This window comes from Delphinus delphis, chromosome 7 (assembly GCF_949987515.2).
Source record: "Delphinus delphis chromosome 7, mDelDel1.2, whole genome shotgun sequence".
In the NCBI taxonomy this organism is placed as follows: Eukaryota; Metazoa; Chordata; class Mammalia; order Artiodactyla; family Delphinidae; genus Delphinus; species Delphinus delphis.
In genome coordinates this window covers 71,547,850-71,571,239 of record NC_082689.1, presented here as the reverse complement: position 1 = coordinate 71,571,239, position 23,390 = coordinate 71,547,850, and the positions used below count along the sequence as shown (strand labels likewise).

Sequence of the window (23,390 nt, the reverse complement as noted above, 5' to 3'; positions counted from 1 at the left end):
TTTATTAACCTTGCAAGAACTCTTCAGGCACATATGGAAGATCTCGAAAGTAGGTGGAATTTCCCCTCCCCAGACTTGTTGAATTTACTTTTGCAAATTAAACCCACAGAGCAAAACCTAAGTATATATATACTCTTTCTACCAAATTAGAGCTTCATTTATAGGCTTAATAATACCAGAATAATTGATTTGGGAAAGATGGGTTGGGCAACTGACACTAGTTTTTTAAGAGCCTATTTTTTAAAAATTAAATTAATTTTAATGTATGGAAGGGTGTTGTTATAACCATCGGTATTTTATTTAAAATAAAAATATATATTTAATCACCTTAATTTTAACACTTTTAATGTTAACACTTTTTTAAAAGAAGACGTTTAACTACTAATCAAAACACACTTCTTTAGATTTTTTGTGTGTGAAATTTTACTTGTTCTTTAGCTTTGTTAGATCATAAAAGGTGTTCCCTGGGTTTATATATAGTTCTAGGAATATAATGGTGAAAGAGTCCTAATTCTGAGTCCCTAACAGAAGCCATAGTTTTTTGTTTTTTTTTTGCTCCTTGTTCAGGTCCTCATGGACCTTTAATAGGCAGCCAGCTCCGCCAGCAGCTCCAATCTCTTAAGATCACGTTCCAGCTTTAGGACTTCTGCCTGGGCTCCTATGTGAAGGCACTTAATGCCCAAATCTTTACAGGCATCTGCACAGCTTACCCTCTTCTCAAAGTCCTACAACCTCCAGGGTGCTTCATACCAGGTGGGCACAGATATTGGTGGCTCTGGAACAGTTCCTGGGAATCCAAGATTACCCTATTGTGCTTTTTCACCCAAAGCAACTGGCATCCCATGATCAGATTCCAGTACACTCTTTGAAGTGTTTTTATATATGTTTTCTCCAATTGATTATCTTCTATACTCATCTTCAAAATACTTGGACTGTTAACCTGTAGTGTGCATAATATTTTTACCTCTAGAGAAAGCTTAGCATCCTTTGAAGTAAGGTTTTTTTAAGTTTTAAAAGGATTAGAGGTACAACTAGGTAATGCATTTTCACAATTTTAGTATGTGTGGAAATGGTATATAAAGGAATCAAATGGTATAATAAAGTGGGACTTCATTAGTGTAAATCTTTTTTTCCTTCATTCCTTCTTAGTTCAGATCCATCATGTTAGCTAGTACAAAGATTAGTTCTGTCTTTTGTAAATTATAATTGATACTTTGTCAAATGTGATGAGAGTAATTTGTTGCAGTGTACATTTTCCCCAGCTTGCTTGTTTTTTTTCAACTAACATTCTCATTTAGAATTTAGTTTTCTAAACATATAGGAGGGTCTACTCCCAACCTGTGAATGAGAGGAAAAAGGTGAAGTTGAAATATATACCCAGACTCAACTGAGAGTGAAAGATGTGGGTGCTACAAGTTAACTTCTAAGTACTAGAGTATTAATACATTCTGAAAATTGGTTCTGACTGAATTTTGTTCTGTAGAGTTAATCCAATAGAAAACATGAGAAATTCTCTGAAAAGCTATTTTATTTCTTAGTTTAACATTTCTCCATGATATTGCATAAAAGTTAAGCATAGGATTTACTCTTCATGAGCTAAGTATATGCTTGATATTTATTTAAAGTGGATTTTAAATTTCTGCAAGGTAAATATATGGAGATTGAAGTTTCATCTATACGTGTTGCATAATTTTTTCTTGTTGATTCCATTTGCTGGTTGCCCTTAAATTGTCCAGTATTAAATACAAGAAGAGTGTACATTTAACCTTTCTGCCCTTGATAATAGGGGAAATGCTGGTAGGATGTTTAGTGAATTTCCGTTTTCCTTCACATGCAGACAGTTACATAGTCTTGTACTTACTGTGTCCTTCTTAAAGACGTTCGTGGAAGTTTTATATTAAACTCTTGAGCCACTAATGACTTTAAAATAAATTGAGGTCGGACATGTTGCGAGAGTGATAAATTTCTGACAATGTGGAGGCATAGGAATAATCTCAACAAAAGGTTTTTACTAAATCCAATTATATTAACTTAGGCTGTGTCTATATAAAGCTTTTTTGACTAACTAGAGCTTTTTCTTGGCATTGTATAGACATAGCTCTGATGTAAATTTCAAGAACACCCATAACCTGTTATTCTATGTACATTTTTTTCATTCTCATCGGATACATCAAACATGCAGCGGTAATAAGCCAGATTCTACTCAGGTGTGTGAGAGCACTTGCCTTAAGTTTACTCTTTCTTTCTCTAGTGTATTTCTCATTAGCTACTATGAACACAAATTGATCTCAGAAACTTTTTAGATGTTCTTGGATCACATTTTTAAACATTTTCATTTTAATAAAAACTAACAGAAGAAAAAAGTATGGGGGTGGGAGCGTTGTAGACGGGCCTCACCCACAGTCAGACCGCCCTAACCCTGGCATATACTACATTGGGGTTTTTATCGTACAAGTCATTGCTGTTCTGGCTTCATACTTACACTTCCATTCTCATCCCCCTTAAAATCATTCTTAATCATCCTGTTTTCTTTCAACAGCTTCAGAGGATGATTCTGAAGAAGATGGAGACCATAACAGAACATTTGATATTGCCTAACTTCACATGAGACAAATGGATGATCTGTGAACAGTGTTTATTAAAACTGGCAATTAAGTATGAATTAATTTTCTGGGGAAATACCTATTGAATACATTTACTGTCTACATATATATAGAATGAAAAAATATATATATATACACACACATATTATGCATGTATATATATGTTCATTCTCAAGTGTTGCTGAATTAAAATTCTGCTGGACCTTTTAACATGGCCAGTGAATCTGATGTTTATAAACTGGTAATTAAAAGTATTTTTCTTTTAGATGAGTGGGGAAAGTGTTACCCTTGTTTTAAATATCTAAGCAATGCTGACAGCCCTTTTTTGTGTTGTGATTACTGTAGTTATATTTATGAAAAAAGGTTGGTGTTTTAGTCTCGTTAGTGAAAAAAGTGGGACAAAGTATGCTTTTAGAATAAATTGCCAAATGGCACCTAATTATTTTTATTTTTAAAATGCCTTAAGTTGCGGTCTCATTTTCATAATCACTTGCTTCCAGTGTTTAAAAAAAAAAAGAATGGGGAGAAAGTTAAGAAGAGCATTCATTATATTAGATTTCCAAATTTAATTTGAATTCTAAATTCACTTAGCAATGGTCTAATTTTTAAAATATATAAAGTGTACAAATGGATAACTTTTTGTATTGATGTGCAAAATGCAGATTATATTTGATAGGCCATAGTATGTAGATATTCCTTTTAGGAATATTACAGCTGTAAATTATATCAGAATTGCCAGTCAGATGCTATTTGGTTAAAAATATTATTGCAGTCTCAAGTTAAATATTTTTAAATCCCACATTCAGAATTTAAAACACTGGTTTTCAATGTGTTTTTTAGTGTTGTCACTTCTTTATAGATAAATATGATATAAATAACCTGTTTGGATCCTGGTCGTTTTTAACTGTTCCTTGGTAATTCTAAGCATTTATTTGATGACTTAATATTTCTCACTACCTTTAGAGAAGAGATGAACATTAACTGTTCACCATACTGTGGTCCTGAGTTGTGTATATGTCCATAACACTGTATATTTTCTCTGTCAACACCCTTAGGATACACTTAAAAACGCCTGCAGGTGGGTTTCAGGTTAAATAAAGTCTTTTGTCCAGCTACTTTTTCAGAACCCAAATAGAAACCATGTAATTTCTCACATGTGAATCAACAGTTTGCCCACATTCAGTCAGATTGTTGGTCTTAATGTAAAACTTCGGCTTGAAATAAAGTGCATACTGATTGATTTACTTTATAGTTTGAAATGTTTCCTTTTAAACTGGTGCTCAAAGAAGCCTTCAAACCTTATAGCCAAGAATCTTATTTTAAATCCCATTTTATATGAAATATAATTGTTTCTAAAATATTTGTTCAGCTTCTGCCTGTCAACTTCTGCCTGTTATCTTTGCGTTGCCTTCCTTAAAGCAGATATGCAAAATTTAAGGATGTCAGTATCAATATCTATTCTACAGGTCTTTAGGGATGCTTTGAATTTGAAACATTTATGCTTTTAATAGAACTCAGCATGAAAATGTAGTGTGTTAACCCACAGAATTTTTTATTTAAAAATTTTAAGTAAATGGTAGAAAACATTCCATTGGTGTGCATACAATTTATTTATGGTTTTGCTATATTAACTGCTAAATGACAGATACAGACAGTGGCTTGGGCTTTATAGTATTCTTGTAGTTCCTTTGTACCACTTAGTATTTCAATGTTGTATTAGCTTCATATGTCCTGTAAATGTGAATTAGAGGGAATAAGAAAAATCTTTCATTGGTATCACTTTTAAATTCTGAACAAAATAGAGACCATATACTACTCAAGTTCCTAAGAATTTAAGATTGCAAATTCCTAAGAAAATGTAGTTAAAGTAAATGGCAGCTAAAAGTAATGATAGTAGTAATAGTTGCCAAACATAAGAATTACATTGTCATTATTGGGTAGAACCAAGATGTTTGAAGAAAGCAGTTTATACATTCTGAATATAAACAGGCATGCTAATGTTACTGTTAATATTAAAAATAAACACAGACTTGAATGATTCAGTTATCTGTTGACCACCAAATAGATACAAGGGCCTACTACAGATGTTCAGATATATAAAGAGAATTAAGATTTAGCACTGCATTACCGGGGTCTTTAAGGACTTGTTTGAAAATAAAATCAAACATGGAAAATTAAATCAGTTAAAACAGCCATTTTGGTAGAGCTGTCATTATTAGGTAGAAGTTATTGAAATGAACTGAAGAAAATTAGTTATGTAGAAGTGGAAGGGGAGACTCTAGAGCAGCATTGTCCACTGAAACTTTCTATGATAATGGAAATGTTCTACAATTTGCATTGCCCATCGTGGTAGCTCCTAACTGCATGTGATCTGAGCATTTGAAATATGGCTAGTGCAATTGAGGAAATGAACTTTATTTAAATAGCCACATGTGGCTAGTGGCTACTGTATTAGATACTGTAAAGATCTGTGATTGATAGTTACAAAGCTTTAAGGAACAGATGGCTGGCCTCAGTTCTTAAAGGAGTGGTAGAATTTGAGTAGCAAAAGCAGTAAGGAATTCCAGTCTAATGTTCACGATTAGCAGCACTATTAATACTCTATCAGTAATAAAATAGACATCTCAATCAATACACAAAATCTCAAAGCTTTTACAGAGCATAATTGTTTTGTAATAACACCTAGTATAAAATTTATTTTTTAGTACCACATAGTCACATTATTCACTTTGCAGTTATTGTCTCATTAAGAAAACTGCCATTAATTGTGACGAGGGATGTTTCTGATTCATGGTGGCCAGTGGAAACAGATGGCGCAAGCTAGGACTTCGTTGCCACTGGTCAACCTTGAGAGATAGTGTCTCTATCCATATGAAAAGTATTCCCATAAGATGATAGATGATGGGATATGCATTAGGGAGAGAGATTACTTTCCTCGCACTTCCAAGTTTCTACGTAAAGTAAATACAATTTTATGTGAAGTACATACATTATCTTTTCTAATTCTGTGTTTTTAAGTTGCTAAAGAAATCATAGTTTCAGCTTTCTTCCATTTTCATTTTTTACCCCCCAAATGATTATTTCACCATTGTCTTAAAATGTACAATACACATACTGAAAACTTTGAACATGATCACTACAGTAGTATTTAGTTTTTCTCTGCAGTTATTGCTTACACAGGTTTCATGTCATTGAATGATAAACTTCATCAAGGCTTGAGGAGCATGAGATATATAGGAACAGATATGGCAGTAGGAGAAAAATCCTTGAAGGACACTATGACCCAAGCGTTAACCCGCAATGCCAGCCTCCTCTACACCTTCCTGGTATGGCTGTAATTTTTTTTTTGTTTCACAAAATTTATTAAATCTTACTGAAATTCTGACCATTTATGATCAGTGCTAAATACTGTTTGTTTGTGGTCCAAAACAGTGTTCTAAGAGTACTGAAACTGTATAATTACATGGCATATGGGGTGTTAAAAATCTGTAAAATTTTCTGCATGTAAATCATGAAGATGGAAATATTAGAGGAATTATCAGAGTAACCAGCATAAGTGATATCTAAATATAGAGAATCTATTTTAAGGTCAGGTTTATTCTCCATATCTTATTGATAAAGGAGCAAGACCATAGAAATTACTAAAGGCCTAGTGATTGCTAAAATTATAGTGATAAGTAGAAGTTTTCTTTTTTTTTTTTTAATTCAACTATAAACCAAGGTGATTCAACTCACTCTGGGAGGGAAGATGGAGGAGGTAAAACAAGTAGACTGGGTTTTTTGGTTTTTTTTTTACCTGATTTACTATTAGTAAATAGTAAATCAGGCTTTAAGCTTTCCTTCATTCAAGTGAAAGGTGCATTTGGGGAGGTGGTTAAAACCATTAAATTATATCTAAGATTGTTCCTTTTTAAAAAACTTTGTTCTTATAATCCTAAAGATTAATTTTTGTCACAGTCAGTGATAACATGAGAATAGTGAACGTTACTGGAATTAGGTAATCATAAAAACCATGATTTTCATTGTTAGGTTTTATATTAAAATCTTGCATAGGAATCACTGTCAAGGTATTTGATGTCTTAATCTGAGATTTCCAGAACCTTAGTCGAATTGAACATCATATTCGTTTTCCTCTGCAACTACTAAAACACAGTCATCATTATAAGGTGATTGGGGTGCAGCTGAAAAAACTGTGGTGAAACCAGAATCCAAACTTCTTTTGTACAGGAACCAAACGACTGCTCCCAAAACTGTCAAAATTACTGTGCTAGCAATCACCAAAGCTGATATTAAAATGTGGTTATCTGAAAAGGAAAAGACAAAAGAAAATATGGGAAATCAGGATACACAAGTTGATAGCATTGCTTTTTGGGGAGCACAAATATAGTTTCATCACATAAATATTTCACTATTTTGAGAATTTCTCACATTGGTTAGAAAAACAGTTACACACATTTATTCCTATCAAGATTTATTATTTCTTAGCTTGAATAATTGCCATACTTCAAAATTTGAAATAAACTTTGCAGGTCTCCAGTCTACTTTAAGATCCTAAAATGGAAATTATCCACACTGAAGGTTTCACCATATATTTCCTGTTTGCATATATCATTTTATGTTATCCAGAGTATACATGTGCATAGCTTAAAATTCATAGTTCTACAGGGTATGTAATGATAATACTGTGTTCTTCCTGCCCTACTACTACTCACCCTTAATTACCATTCCTCAAAGCAGCCACTCTTGTTACTTCTGTTATTTGCCTCCATGCATGCTTATACTGCTCTCTGATTTAAAAAATTTTTTTAATTGTAAAATATGCATAACAAAATTTACCATCTTAACCATTTTAAAGTGTGCAGTTCAGTAGCATTAAGTACATTTACATTGTTGTGCTGTGTCACAACCATTCAACTATAGAACTTTCATCTTGCAAACCTGAAAACTGTTACTAAATATTAAGTCCCCATTCCCCCCTCTCCCTGGCAACCACCATTCTACCTTCTGTCTCTCAGGCTGACTACTCCAGGTACCTCAAATAATTAGAGCCATACAGTATTCGTCCTTTTGTGACTGGCTTATTTCACTTAGCCTAGTGTCCTCCAGGTTCATGCATGTTGTAGCATGTGTCAGAATTGCCTTTTTAAGGCTGAATAATATTCATACTATGTATATACCATGTTTTACTTACCCATTCATCTGTAGATGGACACTTGATTTGGTTCCACCTTTCTGGCTACTGAGAATAATACTGCTATAAACATGGTTGTTTAAATTCTGTTCAAGTCCCTGTTTTCACATCATTTGGGTATATACTGGATCATATGGTAATTCTATGCTAAATTTTTGGGGGAAGCTCCTGTACTGTTTCCACGGCGGATGCACCATTTTACATTCCCATCAGTAGTGCACAGAGGTTCCACGGTCTCCACATTCTTGTCAACACTCGTTATTTTGTTTTCTTTTTTTTTTTTGGCTTGGTTTGGTTTGGTTTTGGCTGCACCGTGCAGCATGTGAGATCTTAGTTCCCCAACCAGGGATCAAACCCATGCCCCCTGCAGTGGAAACACACAGTTTTAACCACTGGACCACCAGGAAGTCCCTCTGTTTTCTTTCTTTTCTTTCCTTCCTTCCTCCCTCCCTTTCTCTCTCTCTTTCTCTTTCTCTCTCTCCCTTTCTTTCTCCCTTTCTTCCCTTTCTTTTTTCTTTTTGATAGCCAACTTAATGAGTGTGAGGTGGTGCTTTGCTTGATTTTTTTTTAGATGTTATATTCATCTTATAGAAGAGTGAGGATTTAACTCTCCTATATACACATGAACCCAGTGAACCCATAAACACTCCTTTCCTCCTCTTCTGTCATAGCAAGCTCCAAACTGAATAATCATGATATTAAGGAAAAAATAAGGGCAAAAGAATAGGCATTTTATAAAAGAAGATATCCAAATGGCTAATAAATGTGTGAAGGTGCTCAACTTCATTTTTCATCAGGGAAATTAAAATAAGATCACTCGGACTTCCCTGGTGGCGCAGTGGTTGAGAGTCCGCCTGCCGATGCAGGGGACACGGGTTCGTGCCCCGGTCCGAGAAGATCGCACATGCTGCGGAGCAGCTGGGCCCGTGAGCCACGGCCGCTGAGCCTGCGCGTCCGGAGCCTGTGCTCCGCAACAGGAGAGGCCCGCGTACCGCAAAAAAATAAAAATAAGATCACCCTACATACCCATCTGAATGGCTAAAATTTGACAAGACCATCATCGGATAGACGTAGAGCAAATGGAACTTGTCAGCAGGAATGTTAACATGGTTCAACCACTTTGAAAAATTATTTCTAATAATGCTAAACATTATTAGCTACCCTATGGCTGTTTCAAGGAAAATGAGAACAAAGGTCCAAAAAACAGAGTATGAGAATGTTCATAGTACGATCACATTCATGCCAGACTAATAATGATCAAATATCCATAAACAGGAGAATGGACAAATTATGGTGTGTTTATAAAGTAGTATGCAGCAATAGAAAAAGTACAATATATATGTGCAGCACTGATGAATCAAAATATTCTGACTGAAAAAGTTACATTTATGTGAAGTTCAAGAGCAAACAACTCTAACCTATGATGATAGAAAGCAAAAGTGGTTGCCTGTGGGGTGGATGCTGGTAGGGTGGGCGTTTATTGGGAGGGGCATGCGGGAATTTTGTGGTGTGATGGAAATGTTCTATCTCGATTTGAGTGGTGGTTATACAGGTTTATACATAAGCAACCACCAAGGTGTACATTTAAGATTGTGCATTTTATCCTCAGTTAATTACACATCAAAAATATGGAGGTTAAAAACTGCTACACAATTTGCAAAAATTTCATAACTGGCATTCACACATTATTTTTGGGGATGCAAAATGGTACAATTTCTCTGAAACTATCAGTATTGATCAAAGTTACATATTCACGTTCAATACGGCAGTTATATTTCAGGGAATCTAAGATAAACATGTTTTTGTGCAAGGTGATTCATTCCTTGCAGCACTGTAATAATAGCAAATGTTTGGAAACAACCCAGTAGGGGTCTGGAGTTGGTAAATAATTGAATGTATCTATACAATGGAAGAGTATACAGTTGTAAAAAAGAATGAAGATTTATCTATAGGTAATGATATGGAGAGATATTTAGTGAATAAAAAAGTAAGTCATATCTCTTAATTTGTTTATGTTGGCAAAAGAAACACTAGACATTTAAAGAAGAAACTGAATTAGTGCCCAATAAGGGTTCAGGTAGAATAGGATGGAAGGAGACAGAGTTTTCAGTGTTTGCCTTATATAGTTTTGCTTTTGGAACCATGTAAATATATTACCTGTTCCTTTCCCAAAAAATACATTTAGTAAGCCCTAAGACAGATTCTTCATGAACTGTAATTACAGCTATAAGAAAAAAATTTTTTAACAAAAGATGCAGTCATTTTCCACAAAAACAGATAATGGAGCAATGAGGAGATAGAATTTGGTTTTAAAAAAATGTTCATTTCATACATAACTTGCAGATATATTTAAAGTGTCAAGTGTTTCTGTATTCTTATAAAAGTTGTTCTACTTTACACTGTCATATAATTAAAGAGGTCTTCAGTACTACTTTAATATGCTAGAATCTTAATATATTCTTTCTTGTGGGAAAAATATAACAAAAGACCATACTTACCTGATAAATATTTCTTTTCATATGGGACTAGAATACAAAAGAAAATCATAATTAATTTAAGTATGCCTTATTCTAAGAATGCTTCTAAACACTTTCAAAGTAGTTTAAAACGAACCCTTTAATAGCTTAGTATTACCCATATTTCTGTTGCTTGGTCATGTGTCTGTATTATCTGTTTTGAACTCAGTTTTTTTAAAAAAGGATGTAGAGAGGTAAAAACTCATTAGCTCAGTTGGTGGAAAAAGAATAAGGGAACTCAAGAAAAAGACAGTGTGATGAAGTGAGGGAAATAAGAGGATTTGGGTTGGAAAGTCTGTAGAAACAGTAAAAGTATACAATTGTGACCTTACCTTGGTAGTACAGACTTGCTCACTATTTCTGATGTATTGAAGTTATAGTTTAATTAAAAATTTGGCTTATATAATGGTGCCCTGAGGCATAGTATATGAAAAGAACCAACTTTCTAAAAATCCAACAAATATTGGAAGTCAAATGCTACTACCATAAAAGTGTGACTGATTAGTCAAAAACCCTGCTGGGGCAAGTTTAAAAAAAAAAAAATTGTATGTAGTTCCAGATGTAAAGAAAGGAAATAATCGGAGGCAGATGTACAGTTTTGGTTTGCAGTTGGAGTAGAAGGGGGGAATATTAAGGATGCAATGCGGGAAATGTCTGTTTCTGTCTTGTTTCAAGCAACCCAAAATTGTATTTTGAAATTTAAATGTCTTTAGTGAGAAAACAATTCTTTCTACAACATAAAAGAACTAATGTTTAACAATAATATGAAAATATTTTGGGACAGGATAATTTTGTTCATTAGAAAGCACTGTGATGTGAGAGAAGAAAACTTATACTTTAATCCAGAGTAAATTATAAACTATGATGCAATTTTTCTTGGCCTAATCAAAGATGTCCTTGAATCAAATTCTTTTTACACTAACATTAGAATTCTGGAATCAGCCATGATTATTTTTCACCACTTCCACTGTTTAACCAAATCACAAAGAGGCTATTATAATTCCTTTGAACAACATAAGAAATTTTTGACTTCTTAGAAGCTCTAAGAATAAGCAGATAGAATAAAAGTATGCCTGGTTCACATGATCTGGCCCTACCTCTGAAATGTAATAGGATTACATATTTGACTTCCAAGAGTCTTGGGAGCAAACCAACCCAGTATCTTCTGAAGTCTTACTTCTTCTTTATATTGAGGCACACATCACAAAGAAAATTATTTTAAAACCAGTCCTATTTTCCCCACCTCTCTTAGAATGGAAAAAAGCCTTCAATTATACTTACTAGCTGCTTTACAAAGGGTTCCTTCCACAGAAGAAACTTCACAATTTCCTTTTTTCCAATCACCTGTCTTGGTGTGCAAAAAGGCACAGGTGTCAACTAGATCCTTGTCATCTTCTTGGTCTGACCACTTAACAAATGTCATATTTGACTTGTCAAACCACTTGAAGCTGTCATCTGTCAGTTAAGGAAAATTTTTAACATTATGACAGTATAAAATGTGTTAAAAGAAAGTCAAAGAAAGGGTCTAGCTTTATTTTTTTTTAACTCTTTGACCACGCCTCATGGCTTGTGGGATCTTAGTTCCCTAACCAGGGATCGAACCCGGGCTCTCAGCAGTGAAAGCATGGAGTCCTAACCACTGGACACCAGGGATTTCCTGGGTCTAGTTTTAAAGGTGGGAAGTTACTAAGATATGTCTGGTCTAAACTTCTGATTGTAGGATTTAAATTAGAAGGAGGAATATATCCTGTACACAGGCAAAAGATACTGGTTCAAAAAGGTTCTGAAGAAGATCCCATTTGTGATTAAAATATATATATAATTTTCATGAAGAAATAGTCAAGAAAATAGTTAAAATGTTAATGGTAACCTTAGTAATTTCATTTCATTTTGAAAATTATGTACTTTCTATTTTCAACAGTGACAGTAAATACATTTACATAGTATTACCCTGACAGTTGTCTATCTTTATCCTATTGTTGACACTAGTACCAATTTTTATTACCCTACCATATTACAGAAATACTGAGTCTACAGCCATATTTTAATCCAGATGAAAGAATCAACTTTAACTTTCATATGTGACACACATTGAGCTGCTCAGGGCAAAGCTGTGGTACATGGGTGCATACTGAAAATACAGTCCCTGGAAACCACAGGAAATAGCGAACTACAGAATTGAAGAATCTAAAAGAAAGTTATCAGTTTTACTAACATTAAGAAAAAAATGTAAGAAACAATTTAAGTATAAATATCACTTACCATCTGTGTCAAAAAACATGCCTAATAGGATATCATCTGGGCCTTTCCATTGCTTTTGCAAAGTATCCAGTATAAAAGCGTTTTCTTCTTCATTATGTATGCTTATCATGTCTGCTCCTGAAATTATTTTAGGGAGAAGAAATCAGCATGTTCCCCAAATCAATGAAAATCACATGAAGTATATACAAATTATACATTATTATAATACATTATATTTTACATCCTTTTAAAAAATTAAGCTTGAAAAAGACATGCACATTTCTGAAGAGACGATATACTCATGAGAAAAGTAAAATGATAATGTGATAAACTGAACAGAATCATACTTTTTATTTCATTCACTTAGGGTTAGTAACTAATCTCGTAAACAACACGGAAAGAAAACATCATGGGAAGGCTGGAGCAGTAGAACACACTTCCTGCATCTCAACTTTTCACTGCCCCTTCCTCTAGCAATCATGGCCCCTCCTGCCCTCAGTTCACAATTATAGGGAGGAGTAGCTCTGACCACACTCAGGAGAGCTGAAAACTACCAGGGCAACTTGCCAGAACAGTCCCAAGACCTAGTGAAGTTCAAGTAACAAGTGGTCTCTGACCGGCCTCACTTAACTGGCCATGTGCCTGCTGCCTGAAGCCTATGCCTTCCCATATTTTCCTCTGTGGTTGCCCTTAGGGAAGTCCTGGTTAGGGAAAGTGATAAAGGAGGTCCTTGGTCCTTGTTCTCATTGGATAGCTGATATTTCCTAGTACTGTCTCACCTGGTTTGAGTAAGGAGCAGCAGCCACATATATTTTATGTCTCACATTTTCTAGCCTTTCAATCTAAAAGCTACATAGCAGCCTATAAAATATTAGCAATAACTTCACTTTTCCCAGATATATTTAATCTTGTTTCTTTACCCAACAAAGATTCTCTTGCAAATTAAAAAAAATCATTCCACTGTCTTAACTGGATAACACTTAGGAGAAAACGCTAATGGAGTTCGTTTCTCTCATGATATTGCATGTTTTTGCAAGTGAAGAATGAATGATGACATCAGAGCCTAAAAGCAACCAGAAATCTGGTGGGGAAGGTACATCTAACCCCTGGGAAAAATACATCCTTTCAGCTGTACTCAGCTAAGTGAGGAATAAACATCAAAATGTTTCTAAGAAACATGACTTTCCAGTCTCAGTAATTTTAGAAGTTAAAATTTTCATAATTTTCCAAGGAGAAGTCATTGATCCTAAACATTTTTTTTTTAACATCTTTATTGGGGTATAATTGCTTTACAATGGTGTGTTAGTTTGATCCTAAACATTTTTAAAGTTATCTTGGAAGCTTTGGGTACTACGACTAATCCAGGTACTACATGGAGAGATGAGGAAGTCTTTCCTATTATTAAATTACATTCTTCCCAAATCATCCTGACTTAACAAAAACTTCCGAAAACTTGAGAATACTGCCTTGGATCAGTGGCTCTCCAACTTTAGTGTGCACCAGAATCACATGGAGGGCTTGTTAAAACAATGTTGGCTCCTACACCCAGAGCTTCTGATTTAGCTGGAGTAACATGGGGCCTGAGAATTTACATTCCTAACCGGTTCCCAGGTGACACTGATGCTGCCGATCCAGGGAACACACTGAGAAATTATAGGAAACTTAAATAATAGGCCATTGTATTTATGACACCACTCTAAAATCAGTAACTTTTTGGTAATTAACAGATATATGGAGACGAGAAAGGACCATTAGGTCATGACATGGTAAGAAAAATTTGTATTAGGCAATTACTTTCACATCTTCTAAAAGAGGCTTAAAAAATAAATTTAACTACAGGGGAAAAGAAAACTACAGGACCTAAAATCTCCCCCCAAACAAACCATACTGTTAAAGAAGAAAAACTGGGCAGACTAAAGCTCTGTTATGAATAAAAAATAACAGGCAAACACCCTAACAGAAGAAAAAAAAAATTGGTCTCAGACTGTTAAAAAAGGCAGTAGACACGTATAGAAAACAAACTAGTGCTTACCAGTGGGGAGAGGGATGGGGGAAGGGGGCAACATAGGGGTGGGGATTAAGAGGTACTATTATGCATAAAATAAGCTACAAGGATATATTGTACAACACTGGAATATAGCCAATATTTTATAGTAACCAAAGATGGAGTAAAACCTTTAAAAATTGTGAATCACTATATTGTTCAACTTGTAACTTACTTAGTATTGTACATCGACTATACTTCAATTAAAAAAAAAGACAATTCACCCTCACGAAAGGAAATGTAACACAAGAAGTGTGTGAAAAATGCAGTTTCACTGGTAAAAGAATGAAAATAAGAGTTTCAGACGTGCCAATTAAACAGTGCCGGCTTAGGGTGTAGAAAAATAGGAACTCGTAAGTGGTTAGTTGGAGTAAAAATTAGTAAAACCTTTTTGGAGACAATTTGGCAAGATGTATGCAAGGCAATCGTTGGCTCTGCTCAGATAGGCACAATCATTGATGATCATCACATTTACAACACTGGAAGACTGGAAATAATTTAATAACCAATATTAGAGGATTAAATCAATTACGGCATATCCATATAGAGGAATAGTGTACGGTTATTAGGAAATATACATTCTATATTTACTGCCATGGAAAAATATGTTTAAGGGAAAATGTAGATTATGGAAATATATATGTACATATAGTATATACATGTATATATACATATATATCAAATATTTATTAAAATATATCTGCCTGAGGGGTTGGAAGTCTAGAAGGATACTCACCAAAATGTTAATAGTTATTACATTTCCTTAGGATGGTACAGTTTAGGGTAATTTTATTTTTAAAATATTTGCATATGTGCTTTTCTGTATAGCGACTGTGCACTAATCGTGTAATTAAGAACTTTTAAAAGAAAAGAAAAAATAAGACTGACCTTTAAAATACTTAATACTTTTTTTTTTTTTTTTTTTTTTGTGGTACGCGGGCCTCTCACTGCCACGGCCCCTCCCGTTGTGGAGCACAGGCTCCAGACGTGCAGGCCCAGCGGCCATGGCTCACGGGCCCAGCCGCTCCGCGGCATGTGGCATCCTCCCGGACCGGGGCACGAACCCGCGTCCCCTGCACCAGCAGGTGGACTCTCAACCACTGCGCCACCAGGGAAGCCTCTAAAATACTTAATACTTTAATCCAAAGTTAGAATTCAGCAAGGTTCTCTCTCTCAGTCATAGCTCCATTTTCAAAAATTCTATTATGGTTTTCTTATCAGTTCTAGCTGCTATCACCTCCTGTTAAATGTCATACAGACTTTTAATCTGTTTTACCCTCATACTTACTTGTATTTAGTTGTGAAATGTAACCAAAATGCCATTTTAGAAAAATCCTCAAGGGAGATATTTAACTAGGTTAGAGTTTAGGCTTAGGTGTTCAGAGATGAGATTTTCATTCCTTTCTCTGACCTTGTGTCAGCCAATGGAACTTGAATGATTTTTAACATTGCAATTTAAGTAAATACTGTATAAACTTAAATTAATATGTCAGGAAAAAAGACACACTTTAATTTTCTTTAACAAATGATAGCATAAATCCCTGAAGAACACATGTGCTCAAGCGAATTTTTTTTTTTACAATGCATTACCAGTGATGCTACCTGCTGAGATGTAATTTGGGTCTTTAATTCTTTTTATGGTTAGTGACATAGCTCATACACAGATCACAAAAAGGAAAGACTGGAAATATTTATTTGTTCTATTATAATGAAAATATCTAAATCAAAGGTAAATGTTGCAAAATAAGAAAAATTTTAGCCTCTCGCAGTTATTTTCCTAGATGAACGTAACAGTACCCAAAATAAGTACAAGTAACATCAAGTAAATTACCACAAAGCACTGGGAATATTTCTAAATATAGCTCTCAGCAGTCCAAAAGGTAACAAGTCACCTATTTTCTATACCCCTAATTATAGGTTTAAGATAGGATTTTGTACACCTGTGAAGATTTTATAAATCCAAATGTAAATGTCCTAGTACTCCTTAATGCTTTTCCTTCTTCATCTATAGCAAACACTGAACTCATGTCCACCTACTGTTCTAAACCAAAACACCACCCTAGCCAAAAAAAGTAATGGTAATATTAACCAATTTTAGCTAATTTTCTGATTCATCAATGAAATGGATATTTCCAGAGTGGAAGCAAATGTAGAGGATGATCAAATAAATGATGAGATTATCAGAAATGTATGAGAAATTAAAAAAAAAATCAAATCAGTAAGACAAACTGAATTTATAAATATTTAACTGGGAAAAAAGACATTTTTCTTTAGACACAAGATAAACTTTATAAGCAAATTTATATACAACGATTTAAAATTCCTAAGTGGCTACTCTACTTGAACAAGTAGAGTTAATGGACTTCAAATAATCAAAACTTAGGCCTCAAAGTTGCTGGGTGTTTTCAATTTCATTTTGCTTCTTTTTCTAAAAAAAAAATTAGCAAATACAATTAACTACAGTTTAGTTGTAGAGGAAGTCAGTCAACAAATATTAACTATGCCTCTGTAGAGTATGCAGTTGCTTAACTGCTGAAGTTAAGTATTAAAGCTGGACGACGAAATCTGACCTTGTGGTTCATACAAGCTAATAGGAGTACAGGAACATGTCTTTTCTTGGCTCTAAGCCTCCAATGTAATTTGTTTATTGAAATCTGTGTTTATGTCCAAGTATACCTGACATAAATGGTTTTTAAAAAAGAGATAGAAAATAGTTGTTGGGGAAACACCCTTTAAAAAAATCTTGTGGACTTCCCTGGTGGCGCAGTGGTTAAGAATCTACCTGACAATGCAGGGGACACGGTTTCAAGCCTTGGCCTGGGAAGATTCCACATGCCGCGGAGCAACTAAGCCCGTGCGCCACAACTACCGAGCCTGTGCTCTAGAGCCCGCAAGCCGCAACTACTGAGCCCGTGCGCCACGACTACTGAAGCCCGCGTGCCTGGAGCCTGTGCTCCACAACAAAAGAAGCCACCGCAATGAAGAGTGGCTCCTGCTTGCTGCAACTAGAGAGAGCCCGCACGCAGCAACAGAGACCCGACACAGCCATACATACATACGTACATACATATATATATAAATAAAAATCTTGGAAGACCAGCAAAATTCCTATTACTCCATTTCCTTGGAGTGAAACCATATTAGCATGTCGGAAATGTCTTGTTTTCAAAGAGCCAATGTTCAACACCATTTAGCAAGTAAGGAAAATATGTACTGAGTAGTACGTGGCACTTCGTAGGATTTAAAACTCCTATGCTTACATTTATTCCTTCTATAATAAGTGAATATGATTTTAATTAAAGCAATTTGATATTCTTCCAAAATGTTAATTGGTGGGTTGTCAGAAAATAGATAAAGGGCATTTTTATTTTTATTTTTTATTTATGTATTTTTTGGCCGTGCCCTGTGGCATGCGGGATCTTAGTTCCCCAATCAGGGATGGAACCCATGCCCCCGGCATTGGGAGCACAGAGTCTTAACCACTGGACATCCAGGGAAGTCCCAGTAAAGCACATTTTTAAATGCTGGTGTTATGAATATGCTTAAGACAAAATTTAATGAAATAAGAGATTTTTAGATCTCACACAGTAATAAAAAGTACCTTTAAATAATCAAGGACTCTCATCTCACCATCACAGATATCTCAGTGGAAAAACATGGTAATTCACACCATCGTTTTAGTTTGAGCTGACAAGTATCACAATAAGAGGCTTAACAACAAGGATGCACTTTGGGCCAAACAGCCAAATATATAACGAGCACCCAAGCACACCTTTTTTAAAATGACATTTTTATTTAAAAGATTTCAAAATGTGAAGTTATATTTCCCAGAGAATACTGAGCATATCATGTAGCAAATACATAGCCTTTTTTAAATTTTTATTTAACGGTATGCTTCTTTACCACCGTCTCATGTCACAGTCCCATGTAATCTAACTTCTGCCCCCACTGCATGCCTGAAACAGTACTGTCAGGGCAGAATAAGAGTGATTAAGAACGCTGGTCCTAAAATCAGACAGTCCCTGGTTTGAATCCTGGCTGTGCCAATGATTTCCTGTGTGACCTCTAACAAATAACTGAACTAGTTTTATTCTCTTGATAAAAGGAGGCTAATAATTTACTACCTGATAGGTTTGCTGTAATAATTAAAGCCAGTTAAAGTATATTATGTGCTTAAGAACAGTGCCTGACACAGAGTACTTACATTAAATACACCCTGCTCTTGCTAAGGTTCTGTCACTCTGCTTTGGGCAGTGTGGTCCAACAACTGTCTTCCAGCTCAAGGGTATACCCCAATTCCACTGTTTGTGTCTTATAGAATAAAAGCTGTCCATTTATTACAAGGACCAAGGTAAAAGTGAGATACGACAAAACTATTTTTTAAAGAAATTAGTGAACACTCTTTACTGATCTGTGAAAAAACAAAACAGAAAAAGCTCCTTACCATGGTCAGTACACTGATTTCTGACATCCTCTATGCTTTCTACTTTGATGGCTTCTTGAAGAAAAATGTAACAACTGTCTTGGAACTGAACCCAGGTGGATGAAGGGCAGTCTATGTGGAAAAAGAGATACGCTATTAAATAACTTTAATTTCATGAATTCCTAAAGATAAAGATATTAGATATTAAATTTTCACAAAAGAAAAAGAATGGCAATTTCCCTTGTTAATTTAGCCATAAGGCTCTTGGTCTTTGTTAAAATAAGAAATTGACTAGCGTGATAGGAATTTCTTTTTCACCATTGTACATATGGGAAAAGGAAAATGCGCCACTGATTCCCTTCTGATTTGACAGAGCAAAGTTACAAGTCTTTAGGTGTTTAGTAGTTCAGACATGTAAATTATAGCATATTACATATCCTAATAACCAAGGCAATAAACTATCAAGGAAGAAAACCAATCAGAATTACAAGTTCTCTTTCAAGGTTATCTTTGCAGTATATAGTAACAATTCAATTTCATAAGTCGTAAGAGTCTTACAAGATCTTTTTGTTCAAAATATACTTTCAAGAACAGAGAAGAAAAGAAGTTGCTAGATTATGAATATTCAGATAAGTTTTCCTATTGCACAAGAAAACAAGATTGATATTTTTATGAACGTTTTAATTTAACACTTCATCAAAGCAGATTCTTTGAACTAGTTTTATGAAACAGAACCATACTTCTTCCTCTCTTGCTGTAGAGGGTCATCTCCTTCATCTCTATCTTTTGGTGTTATTCATTATAAAGATGTGTATTTTTCAGCCTTGCCTCTGGAATTTCACTAGTTAGCATTAGAAGCAAAAGTAGGCCTGTTAAGACCTTGATTTCACTGGCCAGAATGGAGAAAGGATGTGAAGATGTTATTGAATTCCAGTGAATAAAGGAACATTAAGGCATTAACCTTCCATATTCTCTTAGGTCTGTACAGGGAAAATCACTTTTTACCTGGTTTTATTTTTGCGGGATCTCAGTTCCTCAACCGGGGATTGAACCCAGACCACAGCAATGAAATCACCAAATCCTAACCACTAGACCTAGAGCCAGGGAACTCCCTGAATTACATTTTTAATATAAACAAGTAGAAGAATGGCTTACTACAAAGATCAGAATTGAACAGCCAGCTATGTTAGTCTAAATTCAACAACCTCCATCTCACTAAGCTCAGAATATGGCCGAGCCCATTCGTTGTCTCCAGTACTTAACCTCAGCTTCGTATACAGCACAGACTACAGGCCACCAAGCTACACTATCTCCCAGTTTTCTGGTGGCTTCTGGATAATGAAGTGTGAGCAGAAGTGAAATGTGCAAAAATATGCCTTTAAAAGGAAAGAGTGTGCTCCCTGGACCACATTTCCTCTTTCCCTCTGGCTAAAATGTAGAGGTATCTTCAATCAATTGTGTAAACAATGGAAACAGCCTAGGAATAACAGCAACAAGATAAAAGGATCCTAAGTGAAGCCAACATATCACACTCAGGTTGTAAAGAGAGAGAAAATAAACTTCAATCTTGTTAAGCCACTGATAATTCAGGTCATTGTTATAGCAGCTGAATCAATAACCTAATTAATACAATGGGCTACTTAAAATTATCTCAATTTGGGAGTCAGGAGTTTTTCTCTGGCCTCATACTGCTACATTTAAACCATCCAAGATGTACTAGCCTGAGGGTAGGCATCTCAAGATACAATTTATTTTGTATATAGGTTCTTTTTTTTTTTTTCCTTCCTGCTGTTTATAAATTCTTGTCTTACACATGTGACTACCTTGGTTTGAACTCGGGTAGGAATCTAGAACTTTCCCATTATGGTGGCTTAAAGTTGGAGAGGGATGTTTTAACAACAAGCACTTTGCTTTGGGAAAATGCTCACAGTAAACCATTAATTTTTAAAAATCTCACTATAAAAATGTATCTGCAGTATGATTCCAATGTTTAAAAAGCAAGGAAGTCTAAAATATCATGTATCACTTATATGTGGAATCTAAAAAAAGGGTACAAATGAACTTATCTACACAACAAATAGAGTTACAGATATAGAAAATAAACTTACTGTTACCGGGGGTAACGGGGGGGAGGGGTAAATTGGAAGATTGGGATTGACATATATACACACTACTATATATAAAACAGATAACTAATAAGGACCTACTGTATAACACAGAACTCTACTCAATACTCTGTAATGGCCTATATGGGAAAAGAATCAAAAAAGGAGTGGATATATGTATATGTATAACTGATTCTCTTTGCTGTACACCTGAAACTAACATAACTAACAAACTAACAACATTGTAAATCAACTATACTCCAATAAAAATTAAAATAAATAAAGTAAAATTAAATTAAATTTTAAAATAGCAAGGAAGTCTAGAAAAGTTCAGGAATTGGAAAGGCATTTTGTAGGAAGAAGGCTCAGGAAGGGCCTGAAAACAAGGTGCTTGGTTGAAAGTCTGTATGTGGAGCAAACCCTTAGATCCTCTTCCTGAGAAAGAGTACTCAGCCATCTCAGTTTCTCCATACACCTCTGCTGCCTTCTTTTCAGAAGAAAAGACTTTTATTCCTCCGTTTCCACTTCCAGACCATCAACATTACCCACTGCTCATCCTTTGAGATTCAGGCCATCTATCTACACCACTTTCTCTAAGACACCACCACTGTAATGTATTTTAACTTCTGCTTGTAATTTCATCACATAGTTCTTTCTCTTCGAACTCACCATCCAATGGCCACGGAAAGTAGCAGAAGGAACACAACTTTGAAGTCAGACAGACCTGTATTTTTATCTTGGTGGTGAGACCTTGGACAACTTATTTCCTGTATTTCCTCAGGCAAAAAGGGATAACGACCTCATTGGACTGTTGTTGTGAACATTAAGAAGCAACAAAACTGCACAGCACAGCGCCTAGTACAAGGAAGGTGCTCAATATATTGTAGCTTTTATTAACTCTACCATCCTCGGCACCCTTCACTAGAGACAGTGACCTCTCTGAAAATAGGGGCCGAGCCTTATTTTTGAATCCCCAACACCTCAGATAGCTCCTTGGACTATAATAGGGACCAAAATATTTTGCTAAATGAATGAATGAATCCTATCTCTACATCCTTAAATGGCTTAATTTATCATCCCTTCAGCATCCTCAAACACTCCCTTTGCAGTGTATTCATCTTTTCCTTCTAGAAGCATGCTGTTTTCTTATACCCTGGAATAGAACTGGATTGACCTTGCTGCCAGTTCTAACACCGTTACTGGTACACTTGGCCCTCGGTATCTGTGGATGTGGAACCCTCGGATACAGAGCACCGACTGTACTACGCCACTTTATATAAAGTACTTGAGCATCCTCGGATTTTGATATCCACAGAGGGTCCTGGTACCAGTCCCCTGAAGATACCGAGAGACTATACTTTTTAAAAATTAAACTTTTTACTGAAATACAATATACAATGTGCAAATCATACATACCTATCTTGGTGAATCTGCATAGAATGAACATACCCATGTAATCATCGGTGAGATGAAGAAACAGACCATTAACCAAACCCGTTTGGTCCACTCACTTCCAAAGGTAATCACACCTTTGGAAGTGTGGCTTCTAACACCACAGATTAGTTCTGTCAGTTTTTGAACTCTACAGTAATGAACACATACAGTATGTACTCTTTAGTGTCTGGTTTCTTTTGATAAACATTACTTTTATGAGATTTATTTATGTTGTAGCATGTAGCTGTAGGTTCTTTCTCATTGCTATATAGTATTGTATGACTTTATTCATTCTGTTGATGAATGTCTGGGTAGTTTCTAGTTCGTGGCCATGACAATATATGATGCTATAAACAACCTCTGCACATGTTTTGGTGCACATATGCATGCTTTCTTGTGGGTATATTTCTAGAAGTAGATTGCTGGGCCATAGAGTGTACATGTGTCCAGCTCTGACAGATACTGCCAAACACTTTTCCAAGGTGGTTATAATCCTTTTAAACAAGTAGCTTTAAAAAAAAAACAAAAACCCCAGTTTGATAATCTTTGTCTTTTGAGTATTTCCATTAATATTTAACATAGTTATTGATGTATTTGAGTGTATATCTACCATCTTACTATTCATTTTCTATTTGTCCTACCTGTTTTATGTTCTTTTTTCCCCCTTTGTTGTCTTCTTTTTGGATTATTAAACAATGTTATATTCCATTTTTCTTTTAGCTTATTAATTACACATTCTTTAATTTTATTTCTATAGTGGGTACCCTGAAAATTACAGCATGCAACCTTGATTTATTAGTACCTAAAATAAATGAGTACTTTTACCATTTCCT

The 23,390-nt window shown here is 35.1% G+C and overlaps 2 protein-coding genes across 9 annotated transcripts in view; one reads left to right on the top strand and one right to left on the bottom strand.

Annotated features, from left to right (window-relative positions):
* The window catches only part of MARCHF7 (membrane associated ring-CH-type finger 7), a 49,076-nt gene extending 44,672 nt beyond the window's left edge, over nucleotides 1-4,404 (top strand). The window contains exons 9-11 of one of the 6 annotated variants that reach the window (XR_009520163.1): nucleotides 1-49; nucleotides 568-753; nucleotides 2,540-4,404. Coding sequence is in view for 4 of the 6 variants with exons in the window: in XM_060016730.1 (XP_059872713.1) it covers nucleotides 1-49; nucleotides 2,183-2,286 (153 nt within the window). In the remaining 2 variants the exon portion in view is untranslated. Of the gene's footprint in view, nucleotides 754-2,182 lie in introns of all 6 variants that reach the window. The other 5 variants (XM_060016733.1, XR_009520162.1, XM_060016732.1 and 2 more) reach the window with 5 other exon arrangements.
* A 593-nt stretch (nucleotides 4,405-4,997) lies between these two features.
* Nucleotides 4,998-23,390, bottom strand: part of CD302 (CD302 molecule) — a 130,297-nt gene continuing 111,904 nt past the window's right edge. For all 3 annotated transcript variants that reach the window (XM_060016725.1, XM_060016726.1, XM_060016728.1), the window contains 5 exons: nucleotides 19,040-19,150; nucleotides 12,573-12,689; nucleotides 11,592-11,765; nucleotides 10,293-10,319; nucleotides 4,998-6,907 (listed from right to left, as the gene is read on the bottom strand). In XM_060016725.1, coding sequence (XP_059872708.1) covers nucleotides 6,705-6,907; nucleotides 10,293-10,319; nucleotides 11,592-11,765; nucleotides 12,573-12,689; nucleotides 19,040-19,150 — 632 coding nt within the window. In that variant the 3' untranslated portion in view covers nucleotides 4,998-6,704. The remainder of the gene's footprint in view (nucleotides 6,908-10,292; nucleotides 10,320-11,591; nucleotides 11,766-12,572; nucleotides 12,690-19,039; nucleotides 19,151-23,390) is intronic.